This window comes from Grampus griseus (genome assembly GCF_964374135.1).
Source record: "Grampus griseus genome assembly, chromosome: 6".
NCBI lineage: Eukaryota > Metazoa > Chordata > Mammalia > Artiodactyla > Delphinidae > Grampus > Grampus griseus.
The window spans coordinates 66,251,931-66,268,547 of NC_139000.1; the positions used below are offsets into that span (position 1 = coordinate 66,251,931).

At 40.6% G+C, this 16,617-nt stretch overlaps 1 protein-coding gene across 1 annotated transcript in view; it reads left to right on the top strand.

The window, feature by feature from the left end:
• SH3GL2 (SH3 domain containing GRB2 like 2, endophilin A1) overlaps positions 1-16,617 on the top strand; it is a gene marked incomplete at its 3' end in the record, with an annotated part of 198,406 nt that overhangs the window by 129,842 nt on the left and 51,947 nt on the right. The window contains exon 2 of the mRNA XM_082656529.1: positions 6,724-6,792. Within this exon, the coding sequence (XP_082512655.1) occupies positions 6,724-6,792 (69 nt within the window). The remainder of the gene's footprint in view (positions 1-6,723; positions 6,793-16,617) is intronic.

Genomic DNA, 16,617 nt, shown 5'->3' on the forward strand with positions numbered 1-16,617 from the left:
TCAAATTTTAAATTGGAAGACATCTTAGAACTCTCCTGGTTATCTAACCACACCCTACCCCTGCCCCATTTAGTGGATGAGGAAACAGAGGTCCAGGGAAGTTTGTGATTTCAGTTCACACACACACAAAAGGGCTTCCCAGCAGTTTCTCTTAACAATTGAAGGTCTGGTACTGCTTCCCCTTGCCTTATCAGCTGAGTCATCAGGCATTAGGTTCTAGGCTATTCATTAACCAGGACTGAAATCCCAAATGAACTACTGGTACCTTTTTTTTCTCCTTTTGAATTCTCCTTTTTTCTCAAGGAATTTTATGACTGAGCTTTAAATAGAATTAAAAAAAAATACCGTGTGACATAATTCTAGCCCCAAGTCTTAGCGTCTATTTTTAGCAGACACTCTTTTTATGTTTTGTTCAGTTTGGGTGGCTTATTGCAGTAGACTATGAAAATGTGTATTTTTTTCCCCTATTGCCAGGGATGGGAAACTTTATGGAAATACTCTCCCACTCTGTGAATCCCCCTTGCTAAATTACCCCTTATCTGATGAGGAACTAGATTATTTGGGGGAGTTGAAAAATACAGAAGTGGTTATTGGTTTTTTATTCTGCACACTTTATATACTTAAAACTTTTTTTTTCTTTCTGAAGGACAGAAATAGGATCACTTGTGAATGAAACTGTAGGTGATAGTATAAACTATGTTTCCAGGGAGGGACTGAAACTTGCATGATACCTCTCCTACCAACTCCCTTTGAGGGCTGTGTGTAAGTAATTAGCCACATAGTCCATGGGAGGTTCTCACTTTAGGGAAACAGGGCTTATAAAGTTACTGCTTTTAACTCCAGTGAACCACACCAGAAGCTCAGAGAACATCATGTAAATTAATTTCTGCATTTTCTATATAGTATTTGACAAGAAGCAAGATAGGCTGAAAGCTAGGGAAAAGGCCAAAAGCTTAGCTCACCTAAATTCACTTTAAAGTTTGTGACTCCAGACATTCCAAGAAAATCATTCACCATTCTATTGAATTCTTGGGGCGGGGGCGGGGGGGGGATCACTAGTTTTTAGATTTTTAGGAACCTTTCTATTTTTCTTCAATATAGTGAGAAATAGCACAGTTAGCTCAATTAACTCAATTTAGATAGATGAAAATGCCTTTACTCATTTTCTAAGAAAGAATACAACATTTCTTGACGGGAAAAATAAATATATATTTTTTGAAATTCACTTTCAAAATATCATGGCATTTAAGCATTCCAATTTAATGACAGCTAAGAAAAACTAGTGTGAAACCTATATCCCATAAAGTGTTATCCACCCTGCCTTTCATACATGGAAATACCACCATCTGGAAAAACAAGATCTACTTGTATTTAGCCAGATACCAAGAAAATACTGCTGTAATTTTGACTTTTCTGTTTCCTTCTGAGTATTGGGTATGTCATCAAGTATTACCATTTAATTTTTAGGACCTAACCAATGAATAATAATTAAAGAACTTTCATTAAGATTCAGAGTATGGGCTTCTTTTATTTATTATCATAGGTGATGCCTTTCTACAAATATTGGGAAAACAATATTTTGAATTTTCTGTTTTTTTGCCTGTTGACAGCGAAGAAGATATGACACTTTACAGGGGAGGTCAGAGTCTCAGAAAGAAGACTGAGAACCAGTGCTCACTCATAGTTAAGGGTCCTCCTTCAATTTATTTTTGTCTTAGAATAATTCATTGAGATACATTTTTTTTTTCAACTGATAATTGTCTGCTCTGCAAACACTGTGTTAGGTGCTGCAGTCTCAGATGTTTTCAGACAAAGAAGCATATGACATGATTCCCACCTTTTGCATCCTACAATAAGACGAGCAGAAGTTCTCAGCAATTTTACTCATCAAGTAGCTTGTTCCAGGGAGTCCAGCAGATGATGTGTTTCATTAAGAGTTCACAGGAAATCTAGTAACTTCCATCTAGGGCAATCAAGATGAAGATGGAGAAGGTGAAATCTGGGTGAACAACTTAGAGAATTGGTAGGATTTGAAAATAAGAAAAGAGAAATAGGTCCAGATACAAGGCAGAAGGAATTAACACAGCATATTTGGTGGATGCTAAGGAAGCCTGGCTTTGTATAATGAATGATGAGACAAAGCTAAACAAAAACAGGGACATTAGGCAGTAAATAACTTTGCAGTAAATAACTTTGCAGGGACATTAGGCAGTGACGTATGAATCAATTTGGTCTTAAGTCTATTGAATTTCACTGATGTGATTTTCAAGGAGGCCTTTATAAAAAGTAGCTGGAGATATGGTAGTTGGATCTTCAGTGTTTGATTGAAATGCAATGCAGGGAAGAATCAGAGCTGCCACTAGAGAATGGAGTGTCTTTTGCCTGGAGTTGACAGTTAATGTGGGAGAGGATGAGTCATTGTTGGAACGCGGGAGGCATCCTTTGGGCTGGGAACAGTGGTCATTTATTTAAGCTGTCTCCTGCTGCTGGTTCCCTTGACATTTTTCTTATTTGGCATATAGAAAAAAATAGCATGAAACAACACTACTGCAGGCTCAGAATTAAGACTTAATTTAAAACGTGAGTTGATTATATTATTTATTTTCTTTTTTTGAAGAGAAAAACTATCCCTGAGTGAGGTAATCAGTCCTGTTTGCCTTACTTTATGCCTCCTTTCCGTCATCTTAACATTAACGTTTACAAAACTACACCGTAGTTCAGTCCACAAATCTTTCCTGAGTATGTGTTGTGAGGAATACAGTGAAGAATAAGAAGAAGGTGAGATTTTCGGTTTGGTTGGAATACAGAATATATGGAGAGTGTAATAGAAAATAAGATTAAAAGTATAAGCTCTCAGGCCTTCCCTGGTGGCACAGTGGTTGAGAGTCCACCTGCCGATGCAGGGGACACGGGTTCGTGCCCCGGTCCAGGAAGATCCCACATGCCATGGAGCGGCTGGGCCCCGTGAGCCATGGCCGCTGAGCCTGCGCGTCTGGAGCCTGTGCTCCGCAACGGGAGAGGCCACAACAGTGAGAGGCCCGCGTACCGCAAAAAAAAAAAAAAAAAAAAAAAGGAGTATAAGCTCTCAGTGTTGTGCTGCATGGGTATAATTGAAGATTTTGAACAGAAGAGTTGTTTTTAGACAGTACAGGTGGGCATATCGACTCATTTATACTGTTTTGTTTGATTCACATAACTTTTGCTGGTATTTATTTAAATAGGGGATCAATTTCTCAAAAAGCAAGCATATTAGCTAAAGTATACTAAACAGCATCGGAAATCATTCAATTCTATGAAATCTTGGTTTTAGGAACCACCTCACTGGAAAATAGTAGGGCAAAACTATTCTTAAATAAATGGTGCTAGGTGAGGAAAACAAAACTCATCATTGGCCAAATGAGCTCAGAGAGCCTGTCTTCCTCACCGTGGCTCTTATACACAAAGGCAGTAGAAGTTTTAGTAACGTTATTTAAAGAACAGGAGGAGAAAATGTTTGGCATACTCCTTAGGAGCGAGAAGATTGTTATTTAACACATTGTTTAATGCAATGCCTTGATATGTTTAGATCCTTTGTGACTTGGGGAAAAAAATAGCCCAGAGAACAATGTGGATGTCGTTTTGAATACTCTTCTTTCTCCGTGAATCTAATTAGATGAGAAAATTCATATCAACCAAATAATCAGACCAGGACCAGTATCTACCTGTTAGCTTCATTCAGTATATTTGGTGAACTGTTTCTCTCAGAGCAGCTCAAATGTCAGCTTTTGTGGAGAATAGAAAGATTCATATTTTCTCTTTCTCCCTTCCTCTCTGTCTTCCTGCCTTCCCCTGCCTCCCCCTCAGTACTTAAGCCAAATAGTTAAAGCCAGTGGACTGATGAGTTGTCCTCCATGTGAGTTACCAGGACTAGTTCTAAATTACTAATGGCCAGTGTGATCCCATTTGATATAGAGCCAGCAGTTGTGGTGCTAACCTGTTGATGGATGCAAAATGGGAGGAAATTAAAATTACTCTCAGTTGAGCAATATGGGATTGAAAGTATTATATAAGCCCTTGTGCTTTTGATGAAGATCATATTTTATGGCTTAGAGATGGCCAAAATGTGATTAACCCAAGGTTACCAGGATTCTCTAATGTTACTGTAAATGGAGACATTTCTCAGCTGCTTGGTTTTTGTGACAGTTTTGCAAATGAAAATTAAATATCTCATTCACGGGTCATGGGAGGGGTATATCTATAATGATCCTCTTCAACTAAAATGGGGCCTTGTGATATAGTGAGTTCCGTGACATCGAAAACAGACAGGTAGAACTGAGACAGTTGAGTCGGGGTTGTGTAGCTTATATTTCTTTATTGTGCAGGAGTTCACCAAGATTAGTTTCCCAGCCCAAATTTAACAGAAAACCACATACTTCAAGAATAAGACACAAGAGGGGCTTAAGTATGAGCTAAAACTGCCATCACTGAGCAAAGTGTAAGGGAGGGAATCAGTGTAAAACTCATAGTAAAATTAGTTTGGTGATAGGGAAAATTCGATATTAATAACCTTTAAGTCCCCTTCTATCCCTTTTTCTATAACTTAAACCTCAACATGCAGGTTAAGTTACTGGCACTTGGAATTCCACTAGGTGGTTCTAAACTGAATCCTAAGGCCTTCCCATCCCCATTTCTGGGTTGGTAAACATCTTTAAGAGAGTAGGTAAAGAAGCTGACTTCTGGGCCAGATCACAGTTGATACAGGCTTTTTAGATTTGGTGATAGTGATGCTACACAAAACCTGGATCTGTGCAGACTGTTGAAATAGTTGATAGCCATCATCACCTAGGATACAGGTTAAGTGAGAGTGCTGATGTCAAGGACCGAAGGTTAAAGCAGTGAATCTAACTCTGGCCATCTGGCCCTTTGAATCTAAAGGAACTTCAGGCAGAAGTGGCCAGCACCACGGACAGCTCTTTAGCGCTGTGGTGCAAATGCAAAGCCACCTAGGGTTTACTTGGGAAAATTGCCTTCCAGGTCCTGGTTCCGCCTCTTCCTAGCTAAAGATCCCTACCATGGACAGGCAGTTTAATTTACTCAAGCCTCAGTTTTCTCATCTGCAACATAGGAATAATGTCTGCTCTACATAGTTCTTACGGTATGCATACTGGATGATAAATTACAAGTGAAAGTACCAGTTATACAAATTAAAGATGTGAATATTGTTTTTACTAACATTTCATTTTTAATCATTGACCTTTATCTGCCTAACATTGTATTATGTTAATGAAGATTGCTAGATTCTTCTCAAAGTATGAAACAACAGTTAAATAAACGGATGGGAAAGACCAGAGTATTTAATCAAATATACGGTTTACTGGTAAGAGAACAGAACTAGGATATATTGCATGTCTTGTAGGTTCACGCACCGGTTTTTATATTTACTATGCCATTTATTTTCATAACAACTCTGTGTACCATGGCAGTCCATTCCATGCCCTTCCATCATAGCATATCCCTCCTGTTAGTGCTGCTGAGGTGAAATCTGGGCCAGAGTGGTGACAGAATTCAGACTCTTGGTTTTCCCAAGAGTGATCTCTTCTAAAGGTTTTCCTGATGGCAGAATGCAGGAGTTAAAAAAAGAGCGTGTAAGGACTATACCTCAGCCCCCTATAAGGGGATATCAGAGCTTCCACGGCCAGAAAGATGGAGCCACGTATCCCAGGACCCTTTTAGAAGGAGGTAACCCAAGCTCACTTGGATGACCCAAGTTGTTACTGAGGTTGCTGCACGTCTGGCCATGGTGGGGATCCTCTGCAAAGACCCTCAACACAGTGGCTATTAAAGGAAATGGAAAATTATACTTCAGTATCTGTGTATGATAACTTTATGTAGCACAGTGACATCTTAGTAAAAAGCATCTAACTACCTTTACAGTTATTTTAAGAGGAATGAAATTCTGGTGTCATTAGCATTTAATATTTCCTGTCTTTGATGAAATTAAAGTATCTTCCTTGTGATCCCTTCATAATTTTTATTAGACTTAATTTGAGTCTTTATTTCAAAACAGAATAGAATATCTAATCTTTTAATGAACATGAATTCTACATGTGGAAAATGACCATTGGCATATGTAAATTGATGAAAATAAAATGTATGATAATGGGAATTGATTGGGTAGCAAAGAAGTACCCTCAGCATCTTTCCACATAGTTTATGTTATGTATATAAGGATGTAGACAGCTACAGGGAGATTTATAAGATCTGAAGATCAGCTAGGCTGATATTTTTCATACCAGTTTGATAGATGCTTGTGATTATCTGTTCAACAGCCCATTGAGGAATAGGTTGAAGATGTAGCAATTTTCCACCTAGGTAGCATTTTAGATCCATTATCAGAGGGAAATGATTATTGTATGATGCTGTTTTCCCTAGGAACTTTCAAAACGAAAACGTTAGTGATTTGATAGTTGTGTGATGATTTATGTAATAGAAAGAGCACTAGGGTTGAAATCAGAAGATATAAGTTTGAATTCTTGCTTCAGTACCTACCAGATGCATGGATTTTGGTAAGTTGTTCACATCTGCTGAGCCAAAGCTGTCTCCTATGAAAATGGGACGGCCCACCTACATCAGAGAATAGTTATGAGATTGTATTAGATGATGTTTGTCAAAGTGCTTAAAACTTGTGACACATGTTTAAAAGAAATTTTATTTATAATTCCTTTTTTGGGTTATTTTCTACAGAAAGTGAGTGAGAAAGTTGGAGGAGCTGAAGGAACCAAGCTAGATGATGACTTCAAAGAGATGGAAAGGGTGAGTCTTCATCACTCAGAGTTCCCTTGACATAAAATTGCCCAGCGTACTAAGTGGAGAAGAGAGAAAGGAAAGGGGAAACCGTTCTCCACTGGTACCTGAGAATACATTTTGTTATTCTTAAAAGTACTCTCCTTTTAGTGTATATTTTAAAACAGAAAATGTAAAGTATCTGTTTTTTTTTTTTACTATCCTAAGAACAAAGCCTCCATGAGGTGAAATGTCATAATGGATTTTATCATTACTTTTCCAAATAGGGGCAACATGGAGCTGGTGTTTGAATTGTGCTGGGGTGGGACGAAAAGAGGTTAAGGTGGGGAATGATGTACCAAATGTTTTGGGGAGAGTTTGAGTCACTTTCTAGCTTTCGAGAACTTTCCTGAGGGGACTGTGCCAGCCAGAGGCAGCATGTGTAGTGAACACAGTGGTGAGCCGGTCTGACCTTGGCCTGAGCTCCACTTCTACTGCCTGTTGCACAAGTCAGCATATTGCTCTGAGCTTCTCTATTTTCATAAATGTAAAAGGAGAATACAAATGCGTTCTTCAGAGACTTTTATTAAGGATTAAAAATAATATAAATCATTTAACATTCTTCCTTAAAAGATAGCAGGTTCTCAACAAGTGAGAGTGGAGGTGGTGAACAAAATAAGCCTTTTTATTTTTCTTGTGACAGATGCCGTATTTTCTCTTTTACTTTTCTTTCACTTTGAGACTGTCCATAGGAAGAGATACATAGACTTATGATGGAGGGTGGGTATTGCATTGTGCAATTAATTATTTTAGATTTTAAATTGTGGATGAGTAAAGGATCTGGGAATACAAACCCTGCACTTGAACAGAGAGGATGGCGAAAGCCTGTGATACCCAGAAACCACATTTTTACTTTCTGCCCTGTCTTTTACAGTTTTTCTTCTGAAGAGTTCATTGATGAATACAACAAATTTTTGTTCTGTACCTCCTCTGAGACAGGCATGTAGGATATAGTAGTGAACAGGATAGATAAGATTTCTGACTGCATTAAATTCATAATCTAGTGGGGAAGACAGACATTGGACAAATACTGACCAGTGTGGCAAGGGTAACGAAACATGGCACTAGAGAAGCTTGGAACAGAGGAAACTCACCCACATAGGGTGGTCAGGGAAGACTTTCCTGATATTTAAGTGAGGATATAAAGGATGAGTAAGAGTTAGCAGAGCCTAGTGCGTTTCTAATAAAGGAAACAGCAAGCAAGAGACAACCGGACAGGGACTTCTGTGGTGGTCCAGTGGCTAAGACTCCGTGCTCCCAGTGCAGGGGGCCCAGGTTCAATCCGTGGTCAGGGAACTAGATCCCATGTGCCGCAGCTAAAGATCCCGATGCCGCAACTAAAAGGTGCTGCAAGCTACAACTAAAGATCCCACATGCTGCAACGAAGACCCAGTGCAGCCAAATAAATAAATAAATATTTAAAAAAAAAGAGAGAGAGAGAGAACTGGACACATTTGAGTTCCTGAATAAAAGATGAGTTGCTGAGAGACAGGAGTCTTGTGAAATGAGACTGCTGAGTGTTTACCTAGCTGGTGTTTCTGGCTAAGTTCTTGAGATGGACCTCACTGATAGAATAGGGAGCCTCACTGATAGGAGATTTAATAAGTCTCCAGAACCCGACACACCTGCTCAGAATGACTTGGCTTTGACTCCTCTGCTCGCCATAGTGTCCTCATAGTACCACTCCCCTCTTTATGAGCAGCCCTGTGGGTCTGTTTATTTGCACCAATCTCTGTCTACACCCAGTCTTCCTTCGTCCCCCTTATCCTTTGACGTCTCCCTCCCATCCGAACCCTGGAGGGAGTGTATAATATTCCACGTGGCCAGTGCCCTGTCACTAATGTCAGATTAGGCAGGTGTTTAGGAATTTAGGACTAAGGAATCAGAATTTGAGTCCTGCTTTCAGCCTCTGCCAGGACACGAGGTAATAAGCTCGGTAGCCGACTGCCTAAACTGAGACAAACTAACTTTCTATTTCTTAAATGAGATTAAAAAGAATAAGAAATTTGGAGAACAGTGTTTATAACTGAACAACTAATTGAGCCTTTGAATCCATGCCAGTCTTGCAAAGTAATTGAAATAAAAGAGGACCTTACAAACATTTTACTTCAGGCAGAGACCCGCAGATGTCCCTCTGAGTCTGTTGGTAAGGTTTATTTCTCCTGTTTCCTAGAAAATAATGAGTTTCTGAAGCTTTTATTTCAAAATCTAGATATTACCGTAATAAGGTTTTGCTGGTTGAAGAACACACTTGTGGTCTTGTATTTGGGTTTATAACTAAGTAGACTGAGAGATTTCGGTTTTAGTGAGGTGTGGAAATTGTTTATTCCGCTTCATCCCACACATCTTTTGCCTTATCTCTACTCATGTTAAATTCACATTAAAGGTAGAGGTTTCTGTGGTAATTGGAAAGCACATGCTTTAGATTTAGACTCCAAATCTCTTCTGTTTATATGTTTATTACACACACAAACATTTTAGCTCTGCAGGTTTTCCCAAACCTGCAGAAGAATCACCTTTCCATGGTCAATTTCCTGTTCATCAAGCATTTAGAGCAGAGAGACCTTTGTTCACTGTGTTCTCAGAGGTGCAGTGAGACAACAAAATGAGATAAATTAGAGGTTTGCATCACACAGCACTACTGGGAGAGAGAAGTGGGTATTCCTAGAGGTTGCTTCCGTAATCAGCCACCGCATCCACTCTCCTGCTGAGATACAGTAAAGTTACCACGTGCATCTCTTAGCCCTTGTAGCCTTCTCGTCCTGGAGCTGACTGGGTGGACTCCTTCGGCTGTGTTGTGGCTGCAGGAACCCTGCCTGTAACCATTTCTGTCCTCCTCCTAAGTGCCTGCATGGAATTGTTTCTTTGTTCATTTTAAGTGGTATTTGTTGCTTACAAGCTTCCTCACAGACTAAATTTCTTACCGTGGTACAGACATTGTGTGCATTTTTTTTCTTTGAAAAGATGCAGATTTTTTTATCAAGAGGAAGCACTAGAATTTGAGGGACCTGGTTTCTTCGAAATTTACATCAGTTGCTGCAGTGATTGTGTGTGTGTGTGTGTGTGTGTGTGTGTGTGTGTGTGTGTGTGTGGTGTGTGGGTATGTTCATTAATTCACATGGAATATCTGTAAATGCGTCCATGTGGCAGGCATCCTGCTAGGCACCAGGAATATAAAGATGATTAAGGTACAGTTCCTGCCTACAGGAGCTTCCAGTTTTGATGGAAGAAATAGACACATAGATTAGTGTCTTATGGGACAACGGTGCTTGATGCCTTGGGGAGTATTTTCATGGAAGACCTAACTCAGGTTGGGTAGACGAGTGGAGGCTTCCTAGAAGAAAGGGCACCTGAGCTAAATCCTGAAATTTTCTCTTGTTTCTGTGTATATGAGTGATGTAGAAAGAAGTCCAAGCCAAGGGGTACAGTGTCTCTTTTAGGAGCCTGAAAAGTATCATGAGACATCCCTGCTGTTGAAACCAGGAGTCCTCAAGTTGAAAGCATGGCTGTAGACCATTTTAATGAGAATGGAATTTTTCTGAAGGGGCAGCCTCAAGTTTTAAGGCAAGCAGATGTTGAGAAAGAATGGAAAGATTGTCATTCCTTATACGAGTGAGGGAACGTATTGTTTGCAGAGCAGCCTGTGGGGGAAGCGCTATAGGAGAATGTCCATGGTCATTATCTCCATATACTTAACCAGTCATTGGGTGGAGAGGAGCTAGATCCTTCTGTTTAAGCCCAAGTGGTAGGCTAGAATCAACGAGTAGAAGCTACGGGGAGATAGATTCAGACTCAACATAAGAAAGAAGTTTCTGTTGTCGGAGCTTTTTAAATAAAAAAGAGCCTTGGGGATTACTGAATTCCCCATCACTGCCCACGTTTAAAGAGAGGGTAAACCCACGGTTCCCACATTCTGTGTGAAGCACAATAGTTGTCATCTCCTTCGAGTTTTGTGGCAAGTAATCTGTTACTAATGTCATTTTTCATAATGTCAGTCTCACTTGGTTTCTGGTGATCTATCCCAAATGGGAGAGAAAGGAATAAAGTCCCAGCCAGCATGCTCAGAGTTTCACATATCCCCGAGTGCACCGTGAGCACCTGTCATATACGTGAATGTCTTCTTCATGGGTGTGGTGGTAAAAGAGAAGCTGTGGAATACGGTACTGAGACACTCACTTGCTGGTGTGGAACTGTAGGATGGGTGGGAGCCCCAAACAAGATGAGCTTTAAAGACATTTTTCTGCTGATCCTGAAATTTAGTGAAGACTAGCTTCTTCTCAGTTACGTGGTTGCAACATGTTTCCAAGCCAATGTCATTGAAGGTAAATGCCTAAGAAGATTAACCAGAAAAATACATTGGGGCAGTCTCAGCCTAATGTGTTGTTTATTTTTGTTTTCAACACACAGTTCATTAATCAGGCTTTCCAAATACATAAGGTAACTGCTGTAAAGCAGAGCAGTCTGGGTACAGGTACGTTAATTCTTCCATATCAGTAGGGGACTATTAAAACATCCCCTTATTGGACCAGCCTGTATCTCACTGCCAGACAGACTTTCCCAGGATACTGTTTTCATCGTGTCTCTGTGATTTGTTTAGTTAGGTGTTCTCCTTTAGCTCCTGTCCTTTAAGTGGGTGTGCATTCATTCTTAATAGGTACATTTTCTTAATTTCAGTGACAGAAAAATTAAGAATTTGAAAGATTTTCGTGTTTCATATGACATTTTAACATCTCTTTTGCGTAACCACTGTAAGTTAGCCTATATTTAAGTGGGTGCTTAATTCATCTGTTTAGTATTGATCACTAAACCCACAAACTGTGCTCCATTTTAAGATGTCCGTTTTATTTTTCTTAAACTCTGCTACTGTGTACCTGTGACAGCATCAGGTATAATGCAGTGTCTGATGTTGTGAAGTCATATCTTTCAGTCCTTTTGTTAGTCCACAAAGAATGCTGTGTTTTTCACCTGTGCTGCCTCCTGTGTTCAGGAAACAGTGACTGCTCCTTTTCCAGTGGGGAAGGGTAATGTTCAGATGCCTCAAAACAATAGCCCCATTCTAGTCAATCTGGTGCCTTTCAGTTCTCTTGTATCTTGTCTCTAAAGACCGAGACAGCTGGTGAAATGATGGGCATCCGTAGATTCAGCGTGGCGTGCCTTTATGAAAGTAGAACCTTAGCACAGGGAGCAGCAAACTTTTTCTGTAAATATATTAGGTTTTGTGGGCCAGAGGGCGTCTGTGGTCTGTGTTGCAGCTCCTCACCTCTGCTATTGAAGAGCAAAAGCAAGCATCAGTGGTATTTGAATGAAGGAGCATGGCTGTGTTCCAATAGAATTTACCCAAGGACACTGAAATTTGCATTTTGTATAGTTATTATGTGCAACAAAATAGTTTTCTTCTTTTGAATTGTTCCAGCTATTTAAAAATCTAACAACGGGGGCTTCCCTGGTAGCACAGTGGTTAAGAATCCGCCTGCCAATGCAGGGGACACGGGTTCGAGCCCTGGTCCAGGAAGATCCCACGTGTGGCGCAGCAGCTAAACTCGTGCGCCACAACTACTGAGCCTGTGCTCTAGAGCCCGTGACCCACAACTATTGAGCCCAGGTGCTGCAACTACTGAAGCCTTGCACCTAGAGCCCGTGCTGCACAACAAGAGAAGCCACTGCCACAAAGAGTAGCCCCGCTCGCGGCAACTAGAGAAAACCTGCGCAGCAACGAAGACCCAGCGCAGCCAAAAATAAATAAATATTTTTTTTAAAAAAGGAAAAAATCTAACAGGCAGTGGCCCAGATTTGGCCCACCGGCCATGGTTTGCCAACCCTTGACTTAGCATGAAGAAGGGAAACGTTATAGTGAGTAAAGCGGGTTGAGAGAGCCGTTTCTCTCCCTACTCATAGTTGTAAATTACAAGACTGGATAGTGGAGGAAGAACCTGCTAATGTATTGAGTTGCTAAAATCTTGCTAATGAGAAAATTGAAGTAAAAAGACCAGAGGAATATGTGCGTATTCTTTTACTTTGAGGAAAAAAACCCAGAACTTATTTCATACAGATAAGTTTTTATTTCCTGCAAACATGCCTGTATCTTATATAGTTAGCTTCACCTCCACTAAACAGCCTTCCCTAATGACTCCGTGCCCCAATCCAGACAAGGGTGGTTGAAGAAACAGAGGCTCAGGTGCTCACAAAAATGGAAGTTGCCGTTTGGGACACATCAAAACTTGTTTTCAAGCAGTAGGAAAATTTGGGCATTAAGGAAATCATTAGGTACAATGTCATAAGTTCAGAATTAAGCTGTGCTGTTCTCAAACGGGAGTAAGCTCTTGCCAGTTATAATAAATTATTTAAGTGGAAATCTTCTTAGTTCATGGTAGTTATACTAGGCCTGTTAATAAGAGGGTTTATGGTTGGACATTGACAGTTGCGGTGTATAAATAGTGTTCCTAGCAAGAGCCTGACAAGGAGCGTTTAAGGTTCTCACCGGGTGATGGCCTCACCTTGTCCATGGCTGACACAGTATAGTTTTGTTTAGCAAAAAGAGTTCTGGACAAAAAGAGGACGGAGATGGAGAGAAGTTGGACGTTGGTCAGCCTCCTACTGGCTGATGTCATCGGGCGATCCGGTTCCTCCAGCATTCTTCCTTGGAAACCGTGTCTGATCCATGACCTTTGGAACTACATTTCTTCCCATGATAGCTGCTTGGGTTGTGTGGCCTCAGAGAATTCATTTCCCTTCTCCAGGTTCAGACTGGCATATTTAAAAAATCAAGGCTTTGGACTGGATGCTCTACTGGCCTTGTTCTGTTATGTTTATTAAGTCTGTCAAGTGTAAAATCAGGAGTAAGATCCTAGTAAATGAATTTGCTAGTAGCTCTTGCCTGTTTGGTGTATGTCCTGAAAATGCATTCCGCAAATTATTATATTGGATAAAGTTGTTTTCAGAGGTGGATTGCAAGTGAAGGTTATTTTATGCTCTGATCAAAAGGGTTTAGCTAGAAATTTCTCTAGATTGATATCTAGATCAGGTACCTGGAAGTGTTGAAGGAATCTGCCTCAGTGGGCACAAGATCTGGGGTTGTATGGGCTCTTCCCTGGGAGACTTTGGCCAAACCATGGGGGACACTGAGTAGTTTTTATTCTCATTCTTCTTCTAAGGTTGAATCCCACTTTGGGGACCAAATGCAATGCTCTAATATTGTCGTCTCCAGCGTCTCTGTGCCTCCCCCAAGACCACTGGCTTTTGCCAAGCTGATAGCTTCTATGTATAGAGCCTGAGTACTTGGGCGGTCTATTTACAGAACCCAGAAGGGAAAGGGGGTTTCATTTCGCAAATGAGAACCACTTTTCATGCTTTCCTTGCTGACTTGCCCATGGACCACTCCAGATATACACTACTAGCACCCAGCCTCTGTAGAGAAGCCAGTGTAACTGAGGGCATGTGGTCAAACAACTTAGCCTGGGACAGCCTCCCTTTTGCAGAGGCCCAGGGTAGAATAGTTCTCGTGAATGAGTTTCTGTAGACTTTCAGGACTTTCAGAACAAAACCAGAAGGTGAGCTGGAAGGTGCTTTCCTCCTGGTCCTGTGTGGTTGGCCTCTGCCAGGTCTCCAGCTCCATCTAGGAGATGGTACAGAGAGCTTTGCAGCTCTGACTTGGTGTCTCTCTTCAGGTCAGGACATGTCCCTGTTGCCTTTTCGTGCTTTCAAGAAGTATTGGGTGGTAGTTAACAACACATATGCTGGAGCCGGAATTGAGCAAGTTTCTTAACCTCTGTGTATCTGTTTCATAAGGCTTCTGAGGATTTAGTATGTAAAGATATTTAAAGCCCTTGGAACAATTTCTGACAAATATGAAGCAGTTTATGATGATGGTGATCATGATTATTACTGAGGGTAGAGATGGGGGAAAGTTAGAAATTGGTTCGCTTCCTCACATCAGATGAGTTCAGAATACCAAGTGGTCACTGGCCAATGCAGTCCCTCTGGCACTCTCCCTTAGAAACTTTGACCTTTGGAACTACTTTGCTTCCAGTCATAGCCACATAGGACATTTGGATACATTTGACATTGAATGCTTTAAGCCCTGTCATATAGTCAGCAGAAGATCTGTGTTTTTGTCCTATCACACATGTAACCTGGACTTTCAGCCTGTTTTTTCCTGCACATACCCTTTGACTTCATTTACATTGAGTGCATAGTGGTTGGTTGGCATGTTGGTAATGCTTCCAGGACCTCCGTGTATGGCCACACAAGTTCTGCACTGTAAAACTCTGGGGGACCACTATTCATTGCAGAACTAAATACTACTTAGCCACATACTCAAATCTAAGATGTATTGAAAACTGAAGTTAACCAAAAGAATGTGGTACAGGGTTCACATGTGGGCAGGCATCTCTTATAAATAGGAATGCTTTTTAAGGTAATTTTATACCATGATGACCTCATAAGAAAAAATGTTTCCTCTATTAATCACAGGAGTAGCAAGCTCCTTACACACACAGTAATCTGACTGCCATGGAAGGGGAACTGATTAAGTATTGAAAAACAAAGCTGAAAGATAAAATCTTCTGGTTATGGTTTGGTTTCTGATTATGAAAGAGAAGAAGGCTTACACAGACGTAGAAAACAAATATATGGATACCAAGGGGGAAAGGGGTGGGGTGGGAGGAACTGGGAACTGGGATTGACACATATATAGTACTGATACTATGTATAAAATAGACAACTGATGGGCACATACTGAATAGCACAGGGAACTCTACCTAATGCACTGTGGTAACCTAAGTGGGAGGCAAGTCCAAAAGGGAGAGGATACCTATATGTGTATGGCTGATTCTTTTGTTGTGCAGTGGAGGCTAACACGACATTGTAAAGCAACCATATTCCAATAAAAATTAATAAAAAAAAGGAAGAGAAGGAGGCTTGCCCCATCCATAAAAGGTTGATTTTGTATGTAGGTGCAGTAGGTTACAGAAAAATTGGAATTGAGGGAGGAGCCCTTGAACTCTAAAGAAAACAACGAAGTCTCCTTGAACTTAATTGAGATCTGATATTCCACCATCAAAAATTAATTCCCTTCATTCATACTTACGTATTCCATGTACATATCTTGGATAGGAGGATGCACTAATTTTCAGTAGTCATTTACCCTGCAGAGTGAATGAATGGACCACACGTGTTGATAAGGAAAGGATTTCATGGGGGAATGTAGAGAGGACCTCATTGCACGGCCTCTTCACGTGGTAAAAAGGGTGCAACAGAGAGAGGACATGGTGACCTGCTGAGTGCAAATACTGACCATTCAGAATTTTGCAAGGATAGACTCTAGGACCATGATTTTAATTTAGAGTTAACCAAAAGTTCAAGAACTGATTAGAAGTGTTTGCTCAAGATTTTTATGTACTCGGGATGTTCTCAGAAGTTAAATAAAAACTTTCCCTCTCTTACTTGAACAAACAGAGTCGATGTGGCATGTTTCTTTCTTTAGAACAGTGAAACATGCCACCATGCCTGGCCCTGTGTAGACATCCAGTAAATGCCTCTGGGGCAAAATATGTTTCATAGCTCCACATTTTTAAAAAATTTATGTTTATTTTATGCTGAATTTATTCCTGGGTCATGTATTTTTGTTTCTTCAGTTTCTTTTGGGACATCTTCTTCTGTGCAACCTCCTCTTCAGGTTTAGGTACAATTTGCTCTTTTTCAATAGGGATCATCTTAGTGTGGCAGAGAGGGCTCAGGTAGGGGTTAACCTGTCCATGAGCTCTGTAAGTCCAGGGCCCATCTCGGATTCTGTTCCCC